This window comes from Astatotilapia calliptera, chromosome 2, assembly GCF_964374335.1.
Source record: "Astatotilapia calliptera chromosome 2, fAstCal68.1, whole genome shotgun sequence".
NCBI classification, from domain to species: Eukaryota; Metazoa; Chordata; class Actinopteri; order Cichliformes; family Cichlidae; genus Astatotilapia; species Astatotilapia calliptera.
In genome coordinates this window covers 36,523,698-36,543,676 of record NC_137423.1, presented here as the reverse complement: position 1 = coordinate 36,543,676, position 19,979 = coordinate 36,523,698, and the positions used below count along the sequence as shown (strand labels likewise).

The 19,979-nt window shown below is 38.2% G+C and overlaps 1 protein-coding gene across 10 annotated transcripts in view; it reads left to right on the top strand.

Moving 5' to 3' along the window:
• The window catches only part of diaph2 (diaphanous-related formin 2), a 370,107-nt gene that overhangs the window by 185,297 nt on the left and 164,831 nt on the right, over window positions 1-19,979 (top strand). For all 10 annotated transcript variants that reach the window (XM_080308461.1, XM_080308483.1, XM_080308468.1 and 7 more), the window contains one exon: window positions 16,902-17,003. In XM_080308461.1, the coding sequence (XP_080164587.1) occupies window positions 16,902-17,003 (102 nt within the window). The remainder of the gene's footprint in view (window positions 1-16,901; window positions 17,004-19,979) is intronic.

The window sequence follows — 19,979 nt, the reverse complement described above, 5'->3', positions numbered from 1 at the left end:
AACTATTCAAAAACTCTAGCTCAGAAACTATGATGTATTTGTCCTTGGCTTCTTTAAACAGATTGTTTAGTGTGCTGCATTCACCTTTATATAATCAAAGGAAATTGTTTGTAATACTGAATATGTGATTAGAAGGCCACCAGCAATAAAATGTAAGTTAAACTACTTATTTTAGAATTGATTTAAAGGTAAATGTGTTACCTTAAGAAACCCTGTAAATTTGAATCATATTGTGTCAATCCTCTAGTCAATAGATTCTTCAATCAGTAACATAAATTATCAACAGAATTGGCTAAATGTAATGATTATATGTAGCTTTTTGTAACTCGATATTGCATATGTTCAGATGCACTGGATATAGGCAGAAAAACAAGATCTTTGAAGAAAAATGCACTGTGTGAATTGTAGGGGTTAGACTGACGTTAATGCACAGAATGCAATAAAGCCACTTACACTCGGAAAACACCCGAGCTGTTGCAGAAAGTCACAATTTAATAAACCTAACAGAGCCGTGTTGTCTTCAGAAAACAGACAAGATGCGTCCCACATAACAACAGCATCATCCGCCTGACCCCACCTTCAAATCACAAATACCACTGGTGGCAAGCTGAATCCCCAGGGTGACGGGGTCAACACCACCTGAAAGGATTTTCTTAACTTTTTTATGCTCTTGCAACTGCAAATACCAGAAACATCTCAATCACTTATGCTGTAAAGCTTCTGATTATTCTGGATTACAAGCATAGTATTGCTTCTGCTTGCAATATATCGCCTGAAGTTAATCCCAACACACTTTTGTCAAACAAGGGCAAAATGCAAATAGGGAGTCAAGACTCCAATTAATTGGCCATAGATATGCAGCTACATGAAACCATTATTGAGTAGCAAATGGCTTTAACTTTGTTTCTAATGTAATATAAACTTTAATTAATAAAGTGTGTGATGAAGTGGAGACTTATCAAACAAGCCCTGTGTCCATTAAGGGCCCTAAACCCTCACAAGGCAGTCTTATTAAACCCTGTTTCAAAACGTGTTTATGAGCCCCATGGAGAAAAAACAGGGAGAAATGCCGAGACATGAAGAAAAAGAAATGAGTTTGTGTAATTAGTGAAAATTAAGAGCTTTTAATCCAGGAGGAGGGATGGTAGAAAGGGAAGTATGGAAGAAGAGGGAGTTAAGAGGGAAGTATTGGCACGGTGAGATGGGTGGGAGGGACTGTGGAACTAATGCTTAGCTTACTTTTGTTTGCCCCTGAAGAAATGAGCCAGGACCCAAAAGCACACACCTAATAAAGGAACTCATAATAAAAATATGGTTATTTTTGTAGGGGGCTTTGAAAGCACAGCTCCCTTCACCTAGAGGAGCCCTTTGTTGAAAAACATAGTAGGGCCTCGTCACATTTTCGTACCCAGTCGTGGGGTTAGATGCATATTCAGTTTCATTTCATAACTGTATATGAGTATATGATTTGATATTGTCAGCTATTTCATTCCCTTGATTTGGAAGTAGATCGTATTGCATTTTTTAAAATTCTGTAGATAAAAGTCATTTTCTATTAAGCTAAAAAATAATCAGTTTTATACGTGTTGGTGTTCCTACAGCACCCGTGCACGTCTTTATCTCAGTTGAAGGCTTCTCAGACTTTATATTATCTACAGAAATGTTATTTCCTGGTCCGTCTGAGGGTGGCATTTCTTTGCTCCATTTCATGACATACATCGAGACAACGTCTGCTGACAGTTTCTGCTTCACTAGCCCTGACCTTCTAAAATGAATCCAGATGTTTCAAGTGATGGACAGAAGAAGTGAAGACCGAGGGAGCAGTCATGTTTTGGAGACAGGGTGATAGTATTACATTAGATGGGAAAGTACAGTCATTCCCTCATCACAATTTTCACTGCTACAGAAAATAATGCAGACCCCAGTCAACGGGGCTGGCATGACATGCTCATCTCGGTCATCCTCCTGTCCAGATGTGATGTATTTTTCATACCCCAGTGAAATGTGATTTCTTATTCTTTATAGATGATTTAGAACTCTCATTGAATAGATCTTTTATCTGGATTTTTACTATATGTTTACTTTGTTGAAATATATAACATGAGAAATCTAACTTTTTTCCCCTTCCTTTATTTTTGCTTTGATGGATAATGGAAAAAAACAAACTCCTTGTTTTACGTGCGTTCCAGTCCAGCTTACAGCAACAGGCAGATGGTAAATTCAGAGTTAACTGCTGACAATTACTTCATCCGGCATATGAGATATACAGCCAACACATATTCCTGTTGAATTCCTGCCCAGACTCCAGTGCTGCGTGTTTTGTCATTTTATGATTGTCCCACCCTTTAAGCAACAAGTAATACACAGCATTTGTTTTAAATGAAGATACTCAAGAGAGAGATTAATCAGCATTAAACACCAGGACACGTGCGCATATGTTTTTGTGTTTAACTAACATTGGTCTAAATAGAGATTAAAAAAATCTGGTGGCATGTTTTTGTTATTTTTGTGAAATGATGACTATTTTTGTTTAAAAATTGTCTAGAATTTCTGAATTGCATTCATTCTAGCCTTTATAGTTAGACATCTGTGGTTGGTTGTTGCTCTAAAACACGCACTGCAAATAAAGTTGAAAGGAATGGCAATTTACTGGCTACATTCAAGATGGTCTGCCATTACTGTAGACTGTGTTTGTAAGTGAAGGGAATGGGGTACATGTAATGTATCCACTACCTTCCACTATACACTTTGTTCTCCTGGGAAATGAAGCCAGTGTGGGCTGCCTTTAAATCTGGGGAGTCCCATAAGGCAGGGGCCCATCAATGGCCAATGGGAATACTCTGTGAGCTCCCAGCTCTGATAAGAAGACAGCTACCTACAACAGAGGAAGAGGATGGACAGAATGAATGAGGCTGGGAGACAGTGTGCAAGAGAGGAAGAGTAAGGTGCTGCCATTATTTAAGGGAGAACAGGTGAAAGTGGGATGCTGCTTATGCTTTGCTTTAAAAATGAGCCTAATTAAAACGCGTGGGATACTAGCCTATTAAATAAGGATGGCATGTATCATGATGATGGCATAAACACATTGTATATGTATTTTTTTTTAATTTGTTCTGCAACTTTGACACACTCACACAGACACATGCACAGGCAAAGGCTATAAACATGGGGACATTTCATCCCGCATCTGATGAAATTGGTAGGCAGAAAAGGTGTTCTGTCCTTCACTGGTGGCCTACTTTGAAAGTTAAATAGAAACTACTGGAAAAATAGAATGCCAATATAGTACTTAATATGCGAGCATATCAAGCCTAGTGCAATGCTGTGGAGGCACAGCTGAGAGGAATATGAAACTGCCGGGCCAGGTGCTTGGTTCCCCCGAGACAGTAGGGACCGGAGGGTTTGGAGAACAGAGGAGGTGTTTGAAGTCCTGGAGGACGGTGCTGATTGTGGGTGGTATGGGAAGTCATAAGTTGCAAAAACACATGCTGCCGCCTGGTTGTCTGAAATAGGCTGCAGATAACTGGTTGCTGCAGTTATCTGAGCCTGAAATGCATGTGCAACTTGGAGGTGTTGCAGATTCATTTTCTGTGTTCTTGTTTGAAGTTCTTATGAAAGAGGATTATAAATTTTTCAGACTGCAGAATTGGAACTGTCCTCTGGATTCATCCTAAAATGAAGGAATGCCATTTATTTATATATGGTTGCTGGAGTACTTTTCTATGCTGTGGTGTGCTGGGGGAGCAGCACAGCAAAGAAGGACTCATCCAGGCTGGAGAAACTGATCAGGAGGGCTAGCTCTGTGGTCGGCATGAAGCTGGACACTCTGGTGACAGTGGCAGAGAAAAGGACATTAAAGAAACTGATGGACATTATGGACAATGCCAGACATCCTCTGCACACGGCCATAAACAATCAGAAGAGTCTGTTCAGTGACAGGTTGCTTCTCCCAAAGACAAGAACTAACAGACTTAAAAACTCCTTTGTCCCACACGCCATCAGACTGTTTAACTCCTCTCTGGAGGGGAGAGGGAGGGGAAACAGGAGGACAAAGGAGGGGGGAACAACTAAGCTGTAGTGCCTCTGCACCTCACTGTGCAATACCTTTTGTGCAATACTTTTGTAAATAGTCAACAGTGCAATAGACTCAATACTTGAAATGTGCAATTCACTTGTATTTTTATTTTTATTCCTATTTATTCTATTTATCCCCTTCGTATATTTTATTTATATTGTCTCTGTATTTATATATGTGTGTGTGTGTGTGTGTGTGTGTGTGTGTGTGTGTATTATATATATATATATAAATATATATATATATATATATATATATATATATATATATAATATTCTGTAACTCTGTAACTTCTGTCGGTGCTGTGCTTTTTTGGAAATCGAATTTCCCAGAGGAACCCACCCGAGGGATTAATAAAGTTCTATCTAATCTAATCTAATCTAATATATATATGTGTGTGTGTGTGTTGTTTTTTTTTTTTTGAAGTAAAGGTATTTGGAAAAATTAGATACCGAATCCAGCAAATATCTGAATTAATGCAAAGTTAGTATAATTTATGCACCTTAGTCATTCATTTATCCATATATTACAGCTCTACCATTGGTAGATCTATAAATCAAAAGTATGTCTATAGAGCAATTCGAAGGTAGTGGGGAATGAAAAGTGAGATGCTGGAAAATATCTATCTGTCCATCTATAGTCATAGGCAGACAACTCTGAATTCCATGGGTTACATGGCTGGCATGAGTCTTCTGTATATCCCCTTTCTAGATGAATATTTCTCCACCTTCAATAGAGGATTTATCCGTTGCTGTTGATTCTGTGAACCTCTACTTCTCTCCAGTCCCAGCACTCCTACAAGGATCTGTGTGAATCAAGCGATATGGTTGGAAGCAGAAAAGGAATAAAAAATGGGAATTTAGTCGCGGTGCACTTTTACTTCACATGAGTCTTGATCAGTAATACTTTCAAATTCTAAAAATGTTCATTCTTTTGTCTGTCTGACTTTAGAAAAGTCTCTGATTTCTGTCATGTTATTTCAGACTGGCTTTTAAATGACTGTATCATTCCCGAGAGCACACTATAACGCATAGCAGTCACACCACTCAGTGTCGTGAAGTAATCATCTGTACATATTTTGCTACAGTACATGTTGATTCACGTGGACGCATTTCTCAGGTGGAGCCCAACAGTTCAGAGGCTGCTTAGTGAATGACAGCAATAACCGTTCAGAGCAGCAAATTGCTTAAGCGATGTACTTACATGTCAAAGCACCACAAACCCTGCCTTTTAAAGCCGTAATGGCAGTATTTTAGTTTTTTACTGTGGTTTCACCAGAGTGGTATCTTAAAAGCACATGAAATGTAGAAATATCATTTATTTGGAGGTCGAAAAAACTGTATTGTACTGTGCCGTATGTGCAGTTGCCCTGCAGCTTTCCCTTGTTATACAGTGACAGTGTGCTAGTGTGTGGTTTGAAGTTTGATATTGTGCTTTCAAATGTTTCATATTTTGCAGCGTACCGAATGCTGAATACGATACGTTATGCACAGCATATTAAGCATTCATAAGTTGCACAATGGAATAAACAGATTATGTGTATTAGTGTAGCATCTGTATGAATGTGTATTGCTGACCTTTTCTTTCATTTCAACCCAGATCTGTCTTCTTTGCAGCTGGAGAAATGTCATTGTGATTATTTTTTTTTTTTGCTTCTATGATATGTCTTGGCAAGATCCAACAATTTTTCTTTGACTTGTATGCGCTTATGCTTTAATATTTCAGAGGGAAATCGAAACATTCACAAAATATACCTGACAGCTGTCACTTGGCTGGAGATAAACATCTGGTACTCACACAACCTGCTGTTGTTTAAGGCTAGTAAGGACAATGCATGTTGTTGTGAAACACTTTGCATTAATCTTTTGTTTTTTGATCGCGTATTCCAGATGCAGCTATTTAGGTGCATGTTCTTTTATGTGGACATTTTAAATTTTTTTTGCGTCGAAGGTTGTTACCGCCTCACAGAAGGAGTTTTAACATAGACTCATACTAACTAACATACTAAAGGGGCGATCGTGGCTCAAAGAGTTGGCAGTTCGTCTTGTAATCGGAAGGTTGCCGGTTCGAGCCCCGGCTCGGACAGTCTCGGTCGTTGTGTCCCCTTCACCAGAGGGGCCGATGGCGCAATATGGCAGCCTGGCTTCTGTCAGTCTGCCCCAGGGCAGCTGTGGCTACAGCTGTAGCTGCCTCCACCAGTGTGTGAATGTGAGAGTGAATGAATAGTGGAAATGTAAAGCGCTATAAAAATGCAATCCATTATTATTATTATTATTATTATTATTATTATTAACTTGTGTGAAGAAAGTAGTTCAGAAGATATCATCAAAGTGATAATTGGTGTGTTATACATTACCTCTTCTTTGGCATGACTAATTTTATTAGCTTCACTAATTGCATTCATGCAATTCATAATTTAGAGCATTATGTTACAGCAACTTCAGGTGTATCAAAATAGTGAATGTGTACGGACTTGAATTATTTCAGTTTTATTAGTCTTTAGTGGAGTGTGCTGATAGATTGCCTCCTACAAAGATAGAGGTTGATTGTGAACTGAAGGTAAGGGCAACTACTAAAACTCGAGGTCAAAAGCATGGTCTTTATTAGTTTCCTCCATTTGCTCATACACTTCACTATACAAGGAAATCTACACTTAGTGACTTGCTTGGTGCTTCAGCAGCCTTTTTACTGCTAACAGGTCAATACAGAATCCCATCTGAGTCATCCAGGCTGCAAGGTAGCAGCAGGACTCAAACACATCATAATCAGACCAATAAGAGGCACTTAAAGAGTTTGTGCCCCTGCAACAATAGCCCTAATTCTACTGCAGAATCCAGTTACAATCACCCAACTGTAGTCATCAGATGTGGAGTGCCACAGACAAAAGCCAGCTTTGCATTGGGGCTCTAAATTCTTACTTTTTCCTACAGGGCAAAGCCAAATCTGTTATTATCACTCATTAAGCCTGACTAACCGGTTTTTATCCTTTCTCGCTAAACAAAGGTTGGATATGATTATCTGCACTGCATAACATGCAATGTCAAGGCCTTCATACTAGCCAAATAATTACAGGTTATCAGCTTTTGATGGCACAAAATTATAATAATAAGGAACTTTTCAATTATATATAAAGGTGTCCATTTTACATGTGCATATTTACAGATCAGCTCTCAATACTCAGTCATTAAACTCTCCTGTTGCTCCAGGGTGTTTTTAGTTGCTCCTCACAATTATGCTTTTTAGGTCTCTTATGGATCCTTTAGTGGCCAGCAGCATGGAGTGATTTTACTAACAGAATGTACCACAAGGCCATACAATCTTTGTTTGTGTGTAAGCATGTTACAACGCAGGCTTTCCGAGTACCAAAAACAGCAATATCCAGATTGCTCACATTTTTCATTTTGACTCTCCTGGTATCTTATATGTTACCTGGTTGTTTCTCATTTTGCACGTGTTATTACTCCATGTGTAATTAGGTGAATCTCAACCCAGTACTATATTTAAAAGTCTGAAACAGATATAAAAAAAAAGCAGCAGCATGATAGTTGTTCTTATTCAAGGATTAATACTGTAGGGAAACAACACACACTATAAAATCTAGTGCTGAAAATAAAATAAGTGTAGCTGGATGCAATCATAACACAATGGTCATCATTCGGTGTTAGCAAGTAAGAGGAGACATCAGATGAATCAAAGAAACAAGCTACGGAAATATAAAGTATTAGAAATATAAATATAATAGAGCGCAAGGAGAAAAGAGGAGAAAGAGAAATGATCCTTGTAAACCTCGAGGCAGGTGAGGAGCTCAGCAGCTGTGGTTTTGGGAGTTTAATGTAGTTCACGACTGAGCGCCTCTCTTTACACTCATGTTCTCTTTGCCTCGATTTACCTCAATTCTCAGATGCTGCGTGGCGCATCTTTAATCAGGGTACGTCTGCGTTCACTCCTTCACATTCCCACAACATGCTATTCTGCAGCTGTGTGAAGAATAGCCATCAGATAGTGACAGGATTGAAACTGTAAACATGTAGCTTTGAGAAACGCTTTTGTGTTTTTATGCACGTATGGAAGGGGGAACACATATACATTAGTGGCAACCGCATAACCAGCTGTCCTTTAAGTAATAGGGATCTTACAATCACACTGTATTTTCCTATCCCTGTGCTGATTGCCAAGGATAAACCTATTGCTGTTAACAAGTGTGAAGTCAAGCTGCCAGGAAAAGAAAAAGTCATTTCCCCCTCCTCTTGTCCTCATCTCTCTGCAAACCTTGACATTTTCCAGCACAGAAATGTGAAGTATTTCTTAAGTCCTTTCACGCCTCAGTAGACAAATTGGATCAACCTATCGGTTAACCTTCACAAGAAGAAGAGATAATACTTGAGCGCATTTCTTAAAAATAAAACATAAGCATGGACATCTTTTCCTTGTTTGACAACCGTTCATACACCAGTCTTCTTACCATTTTGTTTAGACATATGTTGCCTGTAAGTTTGAGTTTTTAAGCAGTAGTGGTTACAAAGAGAGCTTACAGTTGCATAAGCTGATCTGTCATAACTTTTTAGCCATTAGTCTAAATGCTATAGACTTTTTACAAGTTGCATCTTGATCTGAGGACTTGAAAAGAAGATATATCTATTGTGGCGTGGTGGTAGCACAAGGGTATTTCTTGCCATTTCACGACAGGAAGTGTTTTGGTATAAACCTCATGGTCAGCTGGATCCTGTTGGGGTAGATGCTTGCATGTTCTCCCTGTATCAGTGTGAGTTTTCTCCAGACACTCTAGTTTACTCCCACAGTCCAAAGACATGCTTGTTAGGTCAACTGGTAATTTGAAACATTGGGTGTAGGTGTGGAAGCAAGTGTGACTGGTTGTCTGTCTCTTTGTGTTAGCACTGCAGTGCATTTGTCCACAGTGTACTCTGCCGCTTGCCTGATAGGGCGCAGATGGATGGATATATTCATAGTGTCACAACCTAAGCAAAAGCACACGCAAATGCAGTAAAAATGCAGTTTACAATAAAGATGCCAAATGCCCTGAGACAAAATGCAAATGAAAATAAAACACTTCTTTTTCTTCTTTGTTGAGCATCCTATTTTCATCCTGAAATAATGAACAAGCAATCACAAAAAGAAAAGAACTGGGGTACCCATGAGAGAGAGAGAGAGAAAGGGGAAAGAATAACTGCTTTATAAAGAGAAAAAAAAGACAGATTATGTTCTGTCAGCTGACAAATGTACAAAATGCAACCCTGTCGAATATACTCAGAAAGTAGGACAGTCACTGCGCACACAACCCAAGCAGTGTTTTTCTCTATTAGACAGTAGAAATCCCAGAAAACAAAGAAACAAACAAAAAAGTAGTAACTTAAAAAGCACAATTAGTCTTTGTGCTAGAGGAATGCATTTAATTTCAAAGATGAGACCCTAAATGGAGTGCCTAAACTGCAATTTGAGTATTCAGAAAGACTCAAGATTTTATTTATTTATTGACATTTGATGATAAACCACATTTCATTTTATACCTCTACAGTAAACACATTAAATCCTACATGTGAATATGACAGTCATTGGTTTAGCTACGGCTTTTTTCTGCTTCTTTTGCTTTTTAAGAGTCTCTCTGAAGGCCCACAAGTAAAACTGACATCCGTATTGTCTTGTAGCCTCCAGTGAGACAGCCCACAAACATCTTTCCTTGTATTCCTTTTAAAAGTGACCAGCAGTACAGGTGCACGTCCTAAAATCTCCAACTATTTCAGCTTCTTTAAGTGTACTCGCTGGGCTTGGTCCAGTGCAGCATTGAACTGGTGGAGGTAATAGAGACCACAGGGACATCAGTAATCCTACCAGTTGTCCAAGGAACAGACTTAGTTTCAAATCTCTATTCTTCGTCCCCCTCATAGTCATACAAGCTGAGCTTCAGCGTCGTCTCCTGAATGCTAAAGTTTTGACTGCGTGACAGGGTCTTAAAGAGACGGCAGGTGCAGTCATTTGGACCATCAGCTAGTGCCTTCCCACCAGCGCCCAAGCGTGTTGGGTCACAACAAAGTGCTTTGGCATAACCAGAGAAAGGTTTCTCAGAACTGATTGGATGTCAGGCTCAATCCATTCACTGCCCCCAGGAGCATGTCTCCATGACCAATTTAAGAGAAAGAGTTGGAGCCTTCCCACACTCCCCTGCCTGTGAGAGAGGCCAATAGTCATTTGTAGATGTGTGCAGATTAACTACACGTGTTAAAAGGCGACACCAAGCCCCAGGTGATTAACGGTGCTCAGAGTTACTGATTCTTTTTCTCAGGGTTTGTTGTTGTTTTTGTTTTGTTTTGTTTTTAAATTGTATGTAGTTGATGGTAATGTTTTACTGTGTGTTTTGAACGGCACCATCATTTCTCCTCCCTGCATAAATATCCTCAGTATATTAGATGAATTATTGACTGTGCTAAACTATGTGGATGCTTCCAGTTTGGATAAGAGTTTAGGTAAATCAAACTGACACCATCTGTCTCTGGATTCATAACATCTTTTGTACTCTTAAATAGATCCTAGATATACCCCCAAATTACAACAATAGTACACTACCAGTTAAGTATGTAATTATATATAAATATGTATAATCTTGTTATTCCTGCTTTAACTGACAAAAACTTACAATTTTTATGGGAAATATACACCATTTGCAAAGTCCAGGGCACTAAGGGAGATCTGTCTTGTCTCAATTGGAAGAGGAGGTGTTTTTCTCCCTGGGCTCTGCTCCAGGCCCAGCTGCATACCTTCCACCGTGGGCTTAGCCTCTCCCTGCATACTGAAAACATCACTGGCCATAGGTCAAAGCGTCACTCTGCAGGACTCATCCTGCATTCTGTACACACACCTTTTATTTAGACATCTCGGATAATCAGAACCAGATGCTTTCAGATAGTAGAGCCGGTAACTCGAGAGAACTATTGTGAGCTTGAAAACTCATATCGTCATTTATGACTCAGGGTGCGCATACATATTTTCTGGAAGTGTGTTTTGACACAGTGGTGTGCTCACACTAATATTTAACACCCTATCCACAGTTACCATCATCATAATCATTATTAGCCACTTCCCCCTCTCCCTGTTATCATTAGGCATGATGATGATTGCATGGTTGAGAGCTACATCTACATCTCTCTCTCCCACCCAACTGCAGCTTCATTCTCATGGCTAACCTTGAGCTGAAGAGTCTTTCTAAAATAAAATCATCTTCAACGTTTTAGTTATGTCAAGGTTAGAACCTAGCAAAGGAAAAAGGTGCTTGAATTTGTTCTCTTGTTGCTAAGAGATCTGGTTTTCCCAATCCACAGGGAACAATTGGTCTAATAAAAAAGAGTAAAGATGTATATTCATGCAAATGTCACGTGTTAATCGCAGTGTGAGTATTCTGTTTTAACAAGGCTGAGTTTGAATGGGGGCGTTTTCATGGTCCAAAAGTGTGTACTCGGGGGGGTTGGTATTCACACAGTGGTTTGACTTTGGCTTTGAGAGTGAGACATCTGTGAGCCTTTGTGTATTAGAGAAACTTAGTCATGGATTTCATTGGTCATATGTTAAGTTTAATTCTTGAGTGTGTGCTCTGTTTTTTTTTTCTGTTTTCTCTAATTAGACGCTGAAAAGTCTTTACCCTCTCATAAGACATTTAACTGGGCTCCTGCTCATTATAATTTACTCCACAATTGATAAGACAGCAAGCATGAATTGGTGCTACCTTCACTGTATCCATGCCATTCACCCCACCAAAATGTTTTACAGAGTGATTGTTTTAAACAGAGATGCTGAACATGAAAGGAATTTGCTGGCTACTTCGCGATCTGTGTACACACCACGCCTCTGTGGAATTGTTTTTTCTGTGACTGAGGCCAGTGACTTTTCCTCAGAATGCATCTCCTTTAGACAAACTGGCAGCTCTCCAGTAGCTCAATCCTCAGTGTGAGTCCCTGAGATGGAGGACAGGGCACATGTTTGCAGGCAGATTGCACATTTGAAGGAATAAATTGCTTTGTAGAGGACCAGACTCCACATTGCCTGTTCCACTCTGTGTTCTTTTGCCTTTAAATATGTTTGTCGAAGACCTGTCATCTGCAGTTTTCTGTTATTTCTTTTCAAGGCCCGCTTATTTTCTGGTGACTGGTGCTGGGGCTCAGCCGGATGGTCTGTGTCCGGAAGTGAACATGTGGTAGTGTTTAGCTTTGTAATGCCCTGGGTTTTATGGACGTCTTGAGGGAGATATTGCATGGAAGGCACCCAGGATAGTGTTTCTGGGCCAGCAAACAGACTGGATATCCAAGTGTTGGAGAACTCTTGTTATCACAGAGTTTCCCAAGGGTATACCTCAGTCCAAGGCCCACAGAGAAGGCTTAACATGGAAGCCAAGTCATCTTTAATAGGCCAAGTCGTTTTTTTCCCTGCTCAAACATTCACGTATTTTGTTCGTTAAAACCTCTATCAATTTGGTGACTCCTTTTGGCATGGAGCAAGCTTTAACTCCCCCTCAGTTAATGTAATGTGTTACAATTACAGTCACCAGAGGATTCTCTTCATGTGGTTCTGCTGGCGCCAGCAGAATTTCCATGTGTTTTGTTTAAACATGATTTCAAAACATTTCCTCCCCGACAGTCTTCTCAAATCTTTTCAGCCTTGCAAGTTAAGATGTAACAACAAATCCATGTGAATTAAAACTACTTTTCACTGGTACATTTTCCATACTAAACTTACACAACCCATGTCATGTCAAAAGCATTTGACCCTGTTGTTTGCCTTGGAGAAGAATACGGCCCAAGAATAAGCTTCCTGAAAGTTGAGATTTAGATAGTACAGTAGGGTGCAAATTTCAATAAACGTTTCTTCCTTCTTTCATGAACTGAGTACTCTCGATGAAAAATGTATTCCTCACCCAGACCATCGCCCAATTTTACCAAATAGCAATAATTACATGATTATATTAGCTTTTAATTAGAATTCTGTTATCACTACGTGTTCATCTGACTGCCTGACACAGAAATAATGCATCTATGTGATAGGACTCCATTGTACACAGAAGCGAGGGAACCAACAAGCTGCCAAGAAACCTCCAACATTGTTCCCGCCACAAATGGTGCTTCGCTGCATGATTGCTTGAAAGATTCCATTAACAAATATAACTGTGTGCATGAAAGATGTCATTGTTGTGAAAGTATTACATTTTAGCCACTGGGCAAGTAATAAAACACGTCTAAATATTGACACAGGGTTTGATCAGCTGCTGTGGCCCTACACAGTTATGCAGGTTAAGCTTTCTTGGCAGAAAAGGAGTCACACACATTCCCAAAGTTGGATTTTGGTGGAAATAAAAAGTAAAACTTTTGTCAAAATGTAACTTTGTCTCAAGCCATGTGGAGTTTGGAATATTTAGTAACTATCTGACAGCTCCTGTGTTTTGAACACATGTACAGAACTTCTTTATTGTTGCGGCCAACCATCTGGTTATATGCCACCTATAGTCATCCTCCCCACACACCTGGGACTCCAACTAGTGTGGCAGCTTGAATGTGTGCAAGCCCTCCAGGGCCCATCAGTCCACATGCAGTGCCCAGAGGAAACATGTGACATGTGGCATAATTGAGTCAGCCAGCAAATGCTGTTGCAGAAATCAGCCTAGTGATGCCACTACTCAGTGCCCAGTGGGAGAACTCTGAGCCGTATAGATGGTTTTAGAAAAAAAAAAGTGCCTGTTTCATATTATAGAGGGCACTGTTTTTATGTTTAAATTGATATAGCACAAGGCCCTTGGGACTAGGGTAAAGACAGCTAAGGCACTGACCAAAATGGCCGGGATCTCCTTGTTGAGAATTTGAGGTACTGAAATGAGAGATTCAAGAGGCCGTGTGGAAAATGTGGAGGTTGAAAAGAACACTTTGGTGCCAAAAAGCAGCCTCCTCATGGCTCAGTTTGCTCTCTGTCTATGGGGCATTGTTTCCTCGTATTTTCATTTATTTATTTATTTCCTCCTCCTCAGATCCTTTGTTCGTGCCACATAGGAAATGAAGGATGATTTCTTTGTTGGTTACTGGCCCTGCACTGTATATTGGATTTGTTGTTTTTTAACTCATTAATATTTTTTTTTGCGTCTGTTTTCTTTGAGGAATTCAGACGTTCTGGCATGACATAAGAGAGAGAGATAGATAGATATTAGTAATTATTTTTAGTTACTAGTACACAGTGTACAGTAGTACAGTAAAATAAAAATAATTTCATTATTTAATTACTTTGTAGAACAGTCATTTATTACTTTTGGCTTTTTCAGTAGTGCTATTGCGTTCTTCCTAATTACTTGTAATTGTTAATAAAGGTACCTTCCTGGCAAAGATTAAACTAAAACACTATCCATTAAAATATTGAAATAAAGTGGGATTTTCTCTTATGACATTAACTTAACTGCAAGTATGTATGAGGGTTGTGCCTTGTGTAAAACACTTAAAACACAGCCACTAATGAATTGGCTAACATCCTCTTCCTAAATGCATTTATGAATTCTCAAGTCCCACGTCTCACCCTTTCTGTTGGCATGTGCACACTCGTGTATTATATTGCAAGTTAAAGTGCTGTGTCCTACAGCCTCCTGAAGGATCACGCTATTATTTTGACAGAAAATCAAACCATAATACTTTGTGTAGCATTTGTATTATAGGTACAGCGTTTTACCAGTAGTAAACAACTGCATCCCAAATGTCATGTGCGTCCTTGAAAGCACTTGAGTTAGGCAGGTGCCTTTAGCATTCCTTCTTCTGGCTGCCCAGGAGATGTTGCTTCTTTGAGTCTTTCTTCAAATATGCAAGCCTGCGCTGAGGGAGCAGATTGTTTGTTCTAGATTTCCTGGGAGACTCCCACCTTGGGCTTAAACTGAGCAGTTGTGATGATTAGCAACAAAGTGTGCTGCCTCTCATAAACCACTGGGGGAGAGCGAAGGATCTAAGGAATCTTCTTTCTCATGTTGCTGCATTTTTATTCTGAAGTCTCTCCTGTACTGTAATTACAGTTTAACAGATTTAGGTGGACACAGGTGTTAAAGTTGTCTGACAGTGCACCTGAAATCCACCACAGAGGCTTGTTTTGTATGAATAAAGTAGAATTACGTTCAGTATTAGCAAATTCTCTGTGAAATCTCACAGCCAACTAAGTTATTAGGTACTGGTCTTATTATTTTGGACTTTTTGGACATTTGATAATTGTGATAGTGCTGTCTACCGTTATGCTATTTTTCCCCAGCTTCAATAACATAGTTGAGACAAACATTAACCTCCTAAGGCCCGAACTCTTCCACGGCAGCATTTTTAATTTCTCTTTGATATTTGGGCATATTGGGGCCCGATGAATGTAAAAACAAAGAATTACCAGATTTTTTCTTTTTATCTTATTTTTGTTTTTAAGAAAAATCAGAGCCACAAATGAGGATATTCATTTAAAATGTTGATAGAACAGTAGCAGCATAACGTCCTCGTAAGTGGATCTCAGGCCCTTGTAGAGCAAAATTGAGTATTTTAGTCTAATTAACCCAAAATGTGATGTCCACATATGTGGACGCAGGTCCCAGGAGGTTAAAATGCTTTGATCATGAGCAGATTTCTTCTTTCTGAAACACATCTGAGCATTTAAAGTCCAGCAGGTGATAAATTCATAAAAATAATTCATCATGACATTTAAAGAGTTTAGTTTGCCAAACAAAGTAGAAAAAAGGAGTAGCATGTGTATGATTCTGTCCCCTGCAGGCTCATGTTTTTAGACAAATTGGGTGTTACTGCAGCACTGTTATTGTGGTGTTTCCCCAGTGTGCAGACTCAATAATCTGTCCATTATGAAAACATAGGGTCTCTTCATTCTTAGACAAATTCGTCTATTGTGTTCAGTCACAGACTTAATACTATTTTTTGGGATTTGTGGGGGCTAACACAATTATCTTCCTGGCTCTAGGAAGTTAACAGGCAGGGCCTAAGGGAAGGAGCGGTGCTTATCAACCATCTACCCACTGTCACAATGACAAAAGTGTTGGCACATGCAAATGAAGATAGGAAAGTTGTCTGCAAGACTTTCCTCTGATGCTGCAGATGATTATATTGCCTATTATGTAGTTCCACTTTTATGTTTAAGGTTGCTAACATCAATCAGTTCTGCCTATCACCAACCTTATATGACATATGTTAAGGACTGCAGAAAGCAATGCATTCAAATCAGTTCCACTGTAGAGTTTCCATGTATTGCTGCTTATGTGTATAAAATGGCAAAACCATGCACATTTGTGAACATTTTTACCTATTGAAGGTTTATTTATTTAATGTAACACATTTAGAATCGGTGTGACTGTTTCGTATATATTCAGTCATTTATTTTAGGTTTTCACATTAAGTGTAGAATACATCACAGGCTGATCAGTTAGATTACCTGCCAAATGTTTCAGCAGTAGCTGATTTGCTTTTGCCTTTTGTCTAGAGAAAAAAGATGCAGGACCAAAATACTACTTTCCGAGTACTGAAGCAATGGTTTTTAATTGGTTTATGCCATCTGTTGGCATCTAACGCATGTTGTCCTATACGCTTACTTTTAATATGCATTGAGATTCTAATGTATGTAAATTAATTATTTTTCTATGTTTTGAGAAATGGTGGAAAAATGTTGTTTAATGTCATTCAATTCTTGCTTTTATATAATGGTGATTGCAGTTAGCTTCAAAATTGAGCTTAATAGTATGCTCTTGTCCCCAAAATGAGTATTTCTTATGTTATGTATCTATATATCTACGTATGTAATATTTCTTTTTTTTTTCTTGCAGCAAGAAAAGACCTGAAGGATGAAAATGTAGAAAAAGTGCCACAATTTAAGAAAAAGGCAAAAGAGCTTCGTATCTTGGATGCCAAGACTGCACAGAATCTTTGTAAGTAGATGCAGTTATTTGTCCTACAGAAATGAACCATAACCATAACTGAATGTTCTTCCTCAGTAAGGATGGTGTTTTGTTGAGTTTTTTTAATTGGTATGTAGTGTTTTATTTGCGTCCAAGCCTTTTGATTTGTAAAGCACATTTTTGTTAGAACTGAATACTGAAATTACATGTAGGTGTTTAAAATCACTTGTGGCCGCGAGTAGCCTGTTTACCTAGTACAGGTGTATTAAGTCACCTTCCAGGCTTCTTCTTATTTTGCTCTTCAGTTAACATGCAAATGATCTAGAAAAAACAGACAGAACTCCTACTCCTTCTTCTTAAATAGTGTGTGTGCTTGTTAGCATATCTGCCTGTCTGAAAGATTTGGTATAATATAGCTCAGAGTGACAATATAGATCATAACACCTCAACAAATATGAATGTCACATGTTAAGATTATGCCAGTCAGTTGGTGCTTGCTTGTGTAGGCTCTCTCTAGGTACTCCGAGACATGTGTGTTGGGCCGTAGGTGTGAGTGTGAATGAATTGTATGACCAGCAATCAATCTAGAGTGTCTCCTACCTTTTGCCCCATAACTCTCAAAATAGGCTCCAGTCCCATGATGAAATACAAGTGGTTAAAAAATGGATTAATGTTTAGATTGCAGTCCACTCATTTGTTTACATGTGTCTTTTACACTGTTGTTATTTAAGCAGAAAGGGTGAGAATTGTAAACAAGTGATGACATATTCCATAAATAGAGATGTGATAAATTACTTAAATTTGCTAAATATTGAGCACAAGTTTGAAACACAGAAGCCTGTTTGCTGCATTTGTATGATTCTGTCATTGCACGTCATTGCATCCTTGTATGGGCTGTGACAATGTTGATATGATAGGTGTCACTGCCATCTTTTATTATATAACAAGCAGATGGGCTTTGAATTTGACAGGAGGCAAAAATAAGAGTGTAGAAAACCTCACCTTCAGGAGGGAAATGGGTTGGAAGCATGTTGTTGTATTTAGTTATGCAGCTCTCCTGAGCCGCGTTGACACATACTACAGCATCATAGATCATATTCTGTGCGTGCCTCTGAGTTCCCTTTACAGTTTTGATGTTTAGTAGTTTTGAAGGTCCGGTGACTGAGATATGTAGGTAGTTGTAATGTAAATACCATGTTATGTATTGTGGTATAGCAATCATGCGTACCAAAGTCTGATCATTTGAACTTATATTAAGCTTAATGTTGGCTTTTGACTTTAGGGTCAGCCCAAATTAGAGAAGTTAACTTTTTGATTATTTGAATGTACATATGAACCTTGTTTAAGAATCATGAAAAGCTGAAAGCTAGTAAATTCAAATTTCAATGAAAAACTAACATATGTTCTTTAACATTTCATATTGCAAATATTTTAAATACAAGAGAGAAGTTGACCAAAGTTAAATTACTACTTAATGTTTAAGAAAATTGTTCATTACAGTGGCCTGCTATTGTACTGAATGTATACATCACACCTTGCAATAATGGTCTTAAGACTTAAATGGTGTTGCATAGACATTTTTTGGGGGGGTTGCAGTTAATGTATAGAAGCTTTGACATAGTGTAGCCCTAAAATCTTAAACTATATATATATATATATATATATATATATATATATGTATATATGTATATACTCTCTCTTCAAAGTTCTTTTCAACTTTTCCTTACAGTACTTGTCGTCTATCGGTCTTGTGCCGGTATTTAGCCTTAGATGGATATATATATATATATATATATATATATATATATATATATATATATATATATATATATATATATATATATATATTAGGGGTGCAACGATACACAAAATTCACGGTTCGGTTCGATACTTTGGTGTCACGGTTCGGTATTTTTTCGATACAAAAAAATGTTCATGAATATATATTTTAACTCAAAACTACAGTTTTTAGATTTAATGTTGCTGAAACAACAAAATAATAAAAAAAAAAGGTAAATGGTAAATGGACTGGTTCTTATATAGTGCTTTTCTACTCTTCTGAGCACTCAAAGTGCTTTATATAAATCTATCTGATCGAGAAATCACTCATCTTTGGAAAAGAGAGTTTATTACAGAGAATATGCTGGCCTGAAACTGAATTTAATAAACTCATAAAGGCAACGTAAACAGATTTTTAAAAATAAGGCTTACACTTAGTTAGCTTACTAATAATAATTACAGTAGCTTGTCAAGACAATGTACTACAGTTCATATGAATTTTAATCTTATTCAGTATGTCAGGTGCTTCAAGAGTAGTAAATCTCCTACTCGATATACTTCCCCAACTGGAACAAAAAAGTACTCGGCACAATGCTTTTCTCTCTTTTATCACTTTTCTCTGCCGCTGTTTTTTTTTTTTTTTACACAGCTTGTGCACAATGTAGCAGCTGTATAAAGAGAATTAATAAATGGAAAACCGACATAAAATGTATACTTAATTTAAAATTAGCAAATAAAGCTGGATTACACGGGCAAGAAAATATTAAAATATAAAAAAATATAAAAAATATATATTTTATATATAATGTTTAAGAATTCATGTATTAAAACGGGATGATATATGTACCAACTGGTTTCTCAGTGAAGAGTTCCTGCAATTCTGCTTAGAACTAGAAACCATTGAAAACCAATTGTTTCCACAAAAAGAATTAATGCACAAACAGAATTCCAACGCATTTCAGAAAGTAAACTTGCAGGGCAGCATGCCACCTGTTTTATTTAGGTTTTGTCAGAGTCTGGTGTGCTATATTCACTACTTTTTTTTACTATACATGCAATTTTAACATCTTCATGTGCACTTTGTCTCTATTCTTGCTGGAGAAGAGAGTTGAGAGATTTAAGTCCAGAGGGACACTTAGAGGTGGGGTCTGCCTCAGTGAGAGAGTGTTGTGAGAGGAGATACAAACCCTGCGTTCTTGTATTTCCTGAAAGAGAAAAAGGACTGAA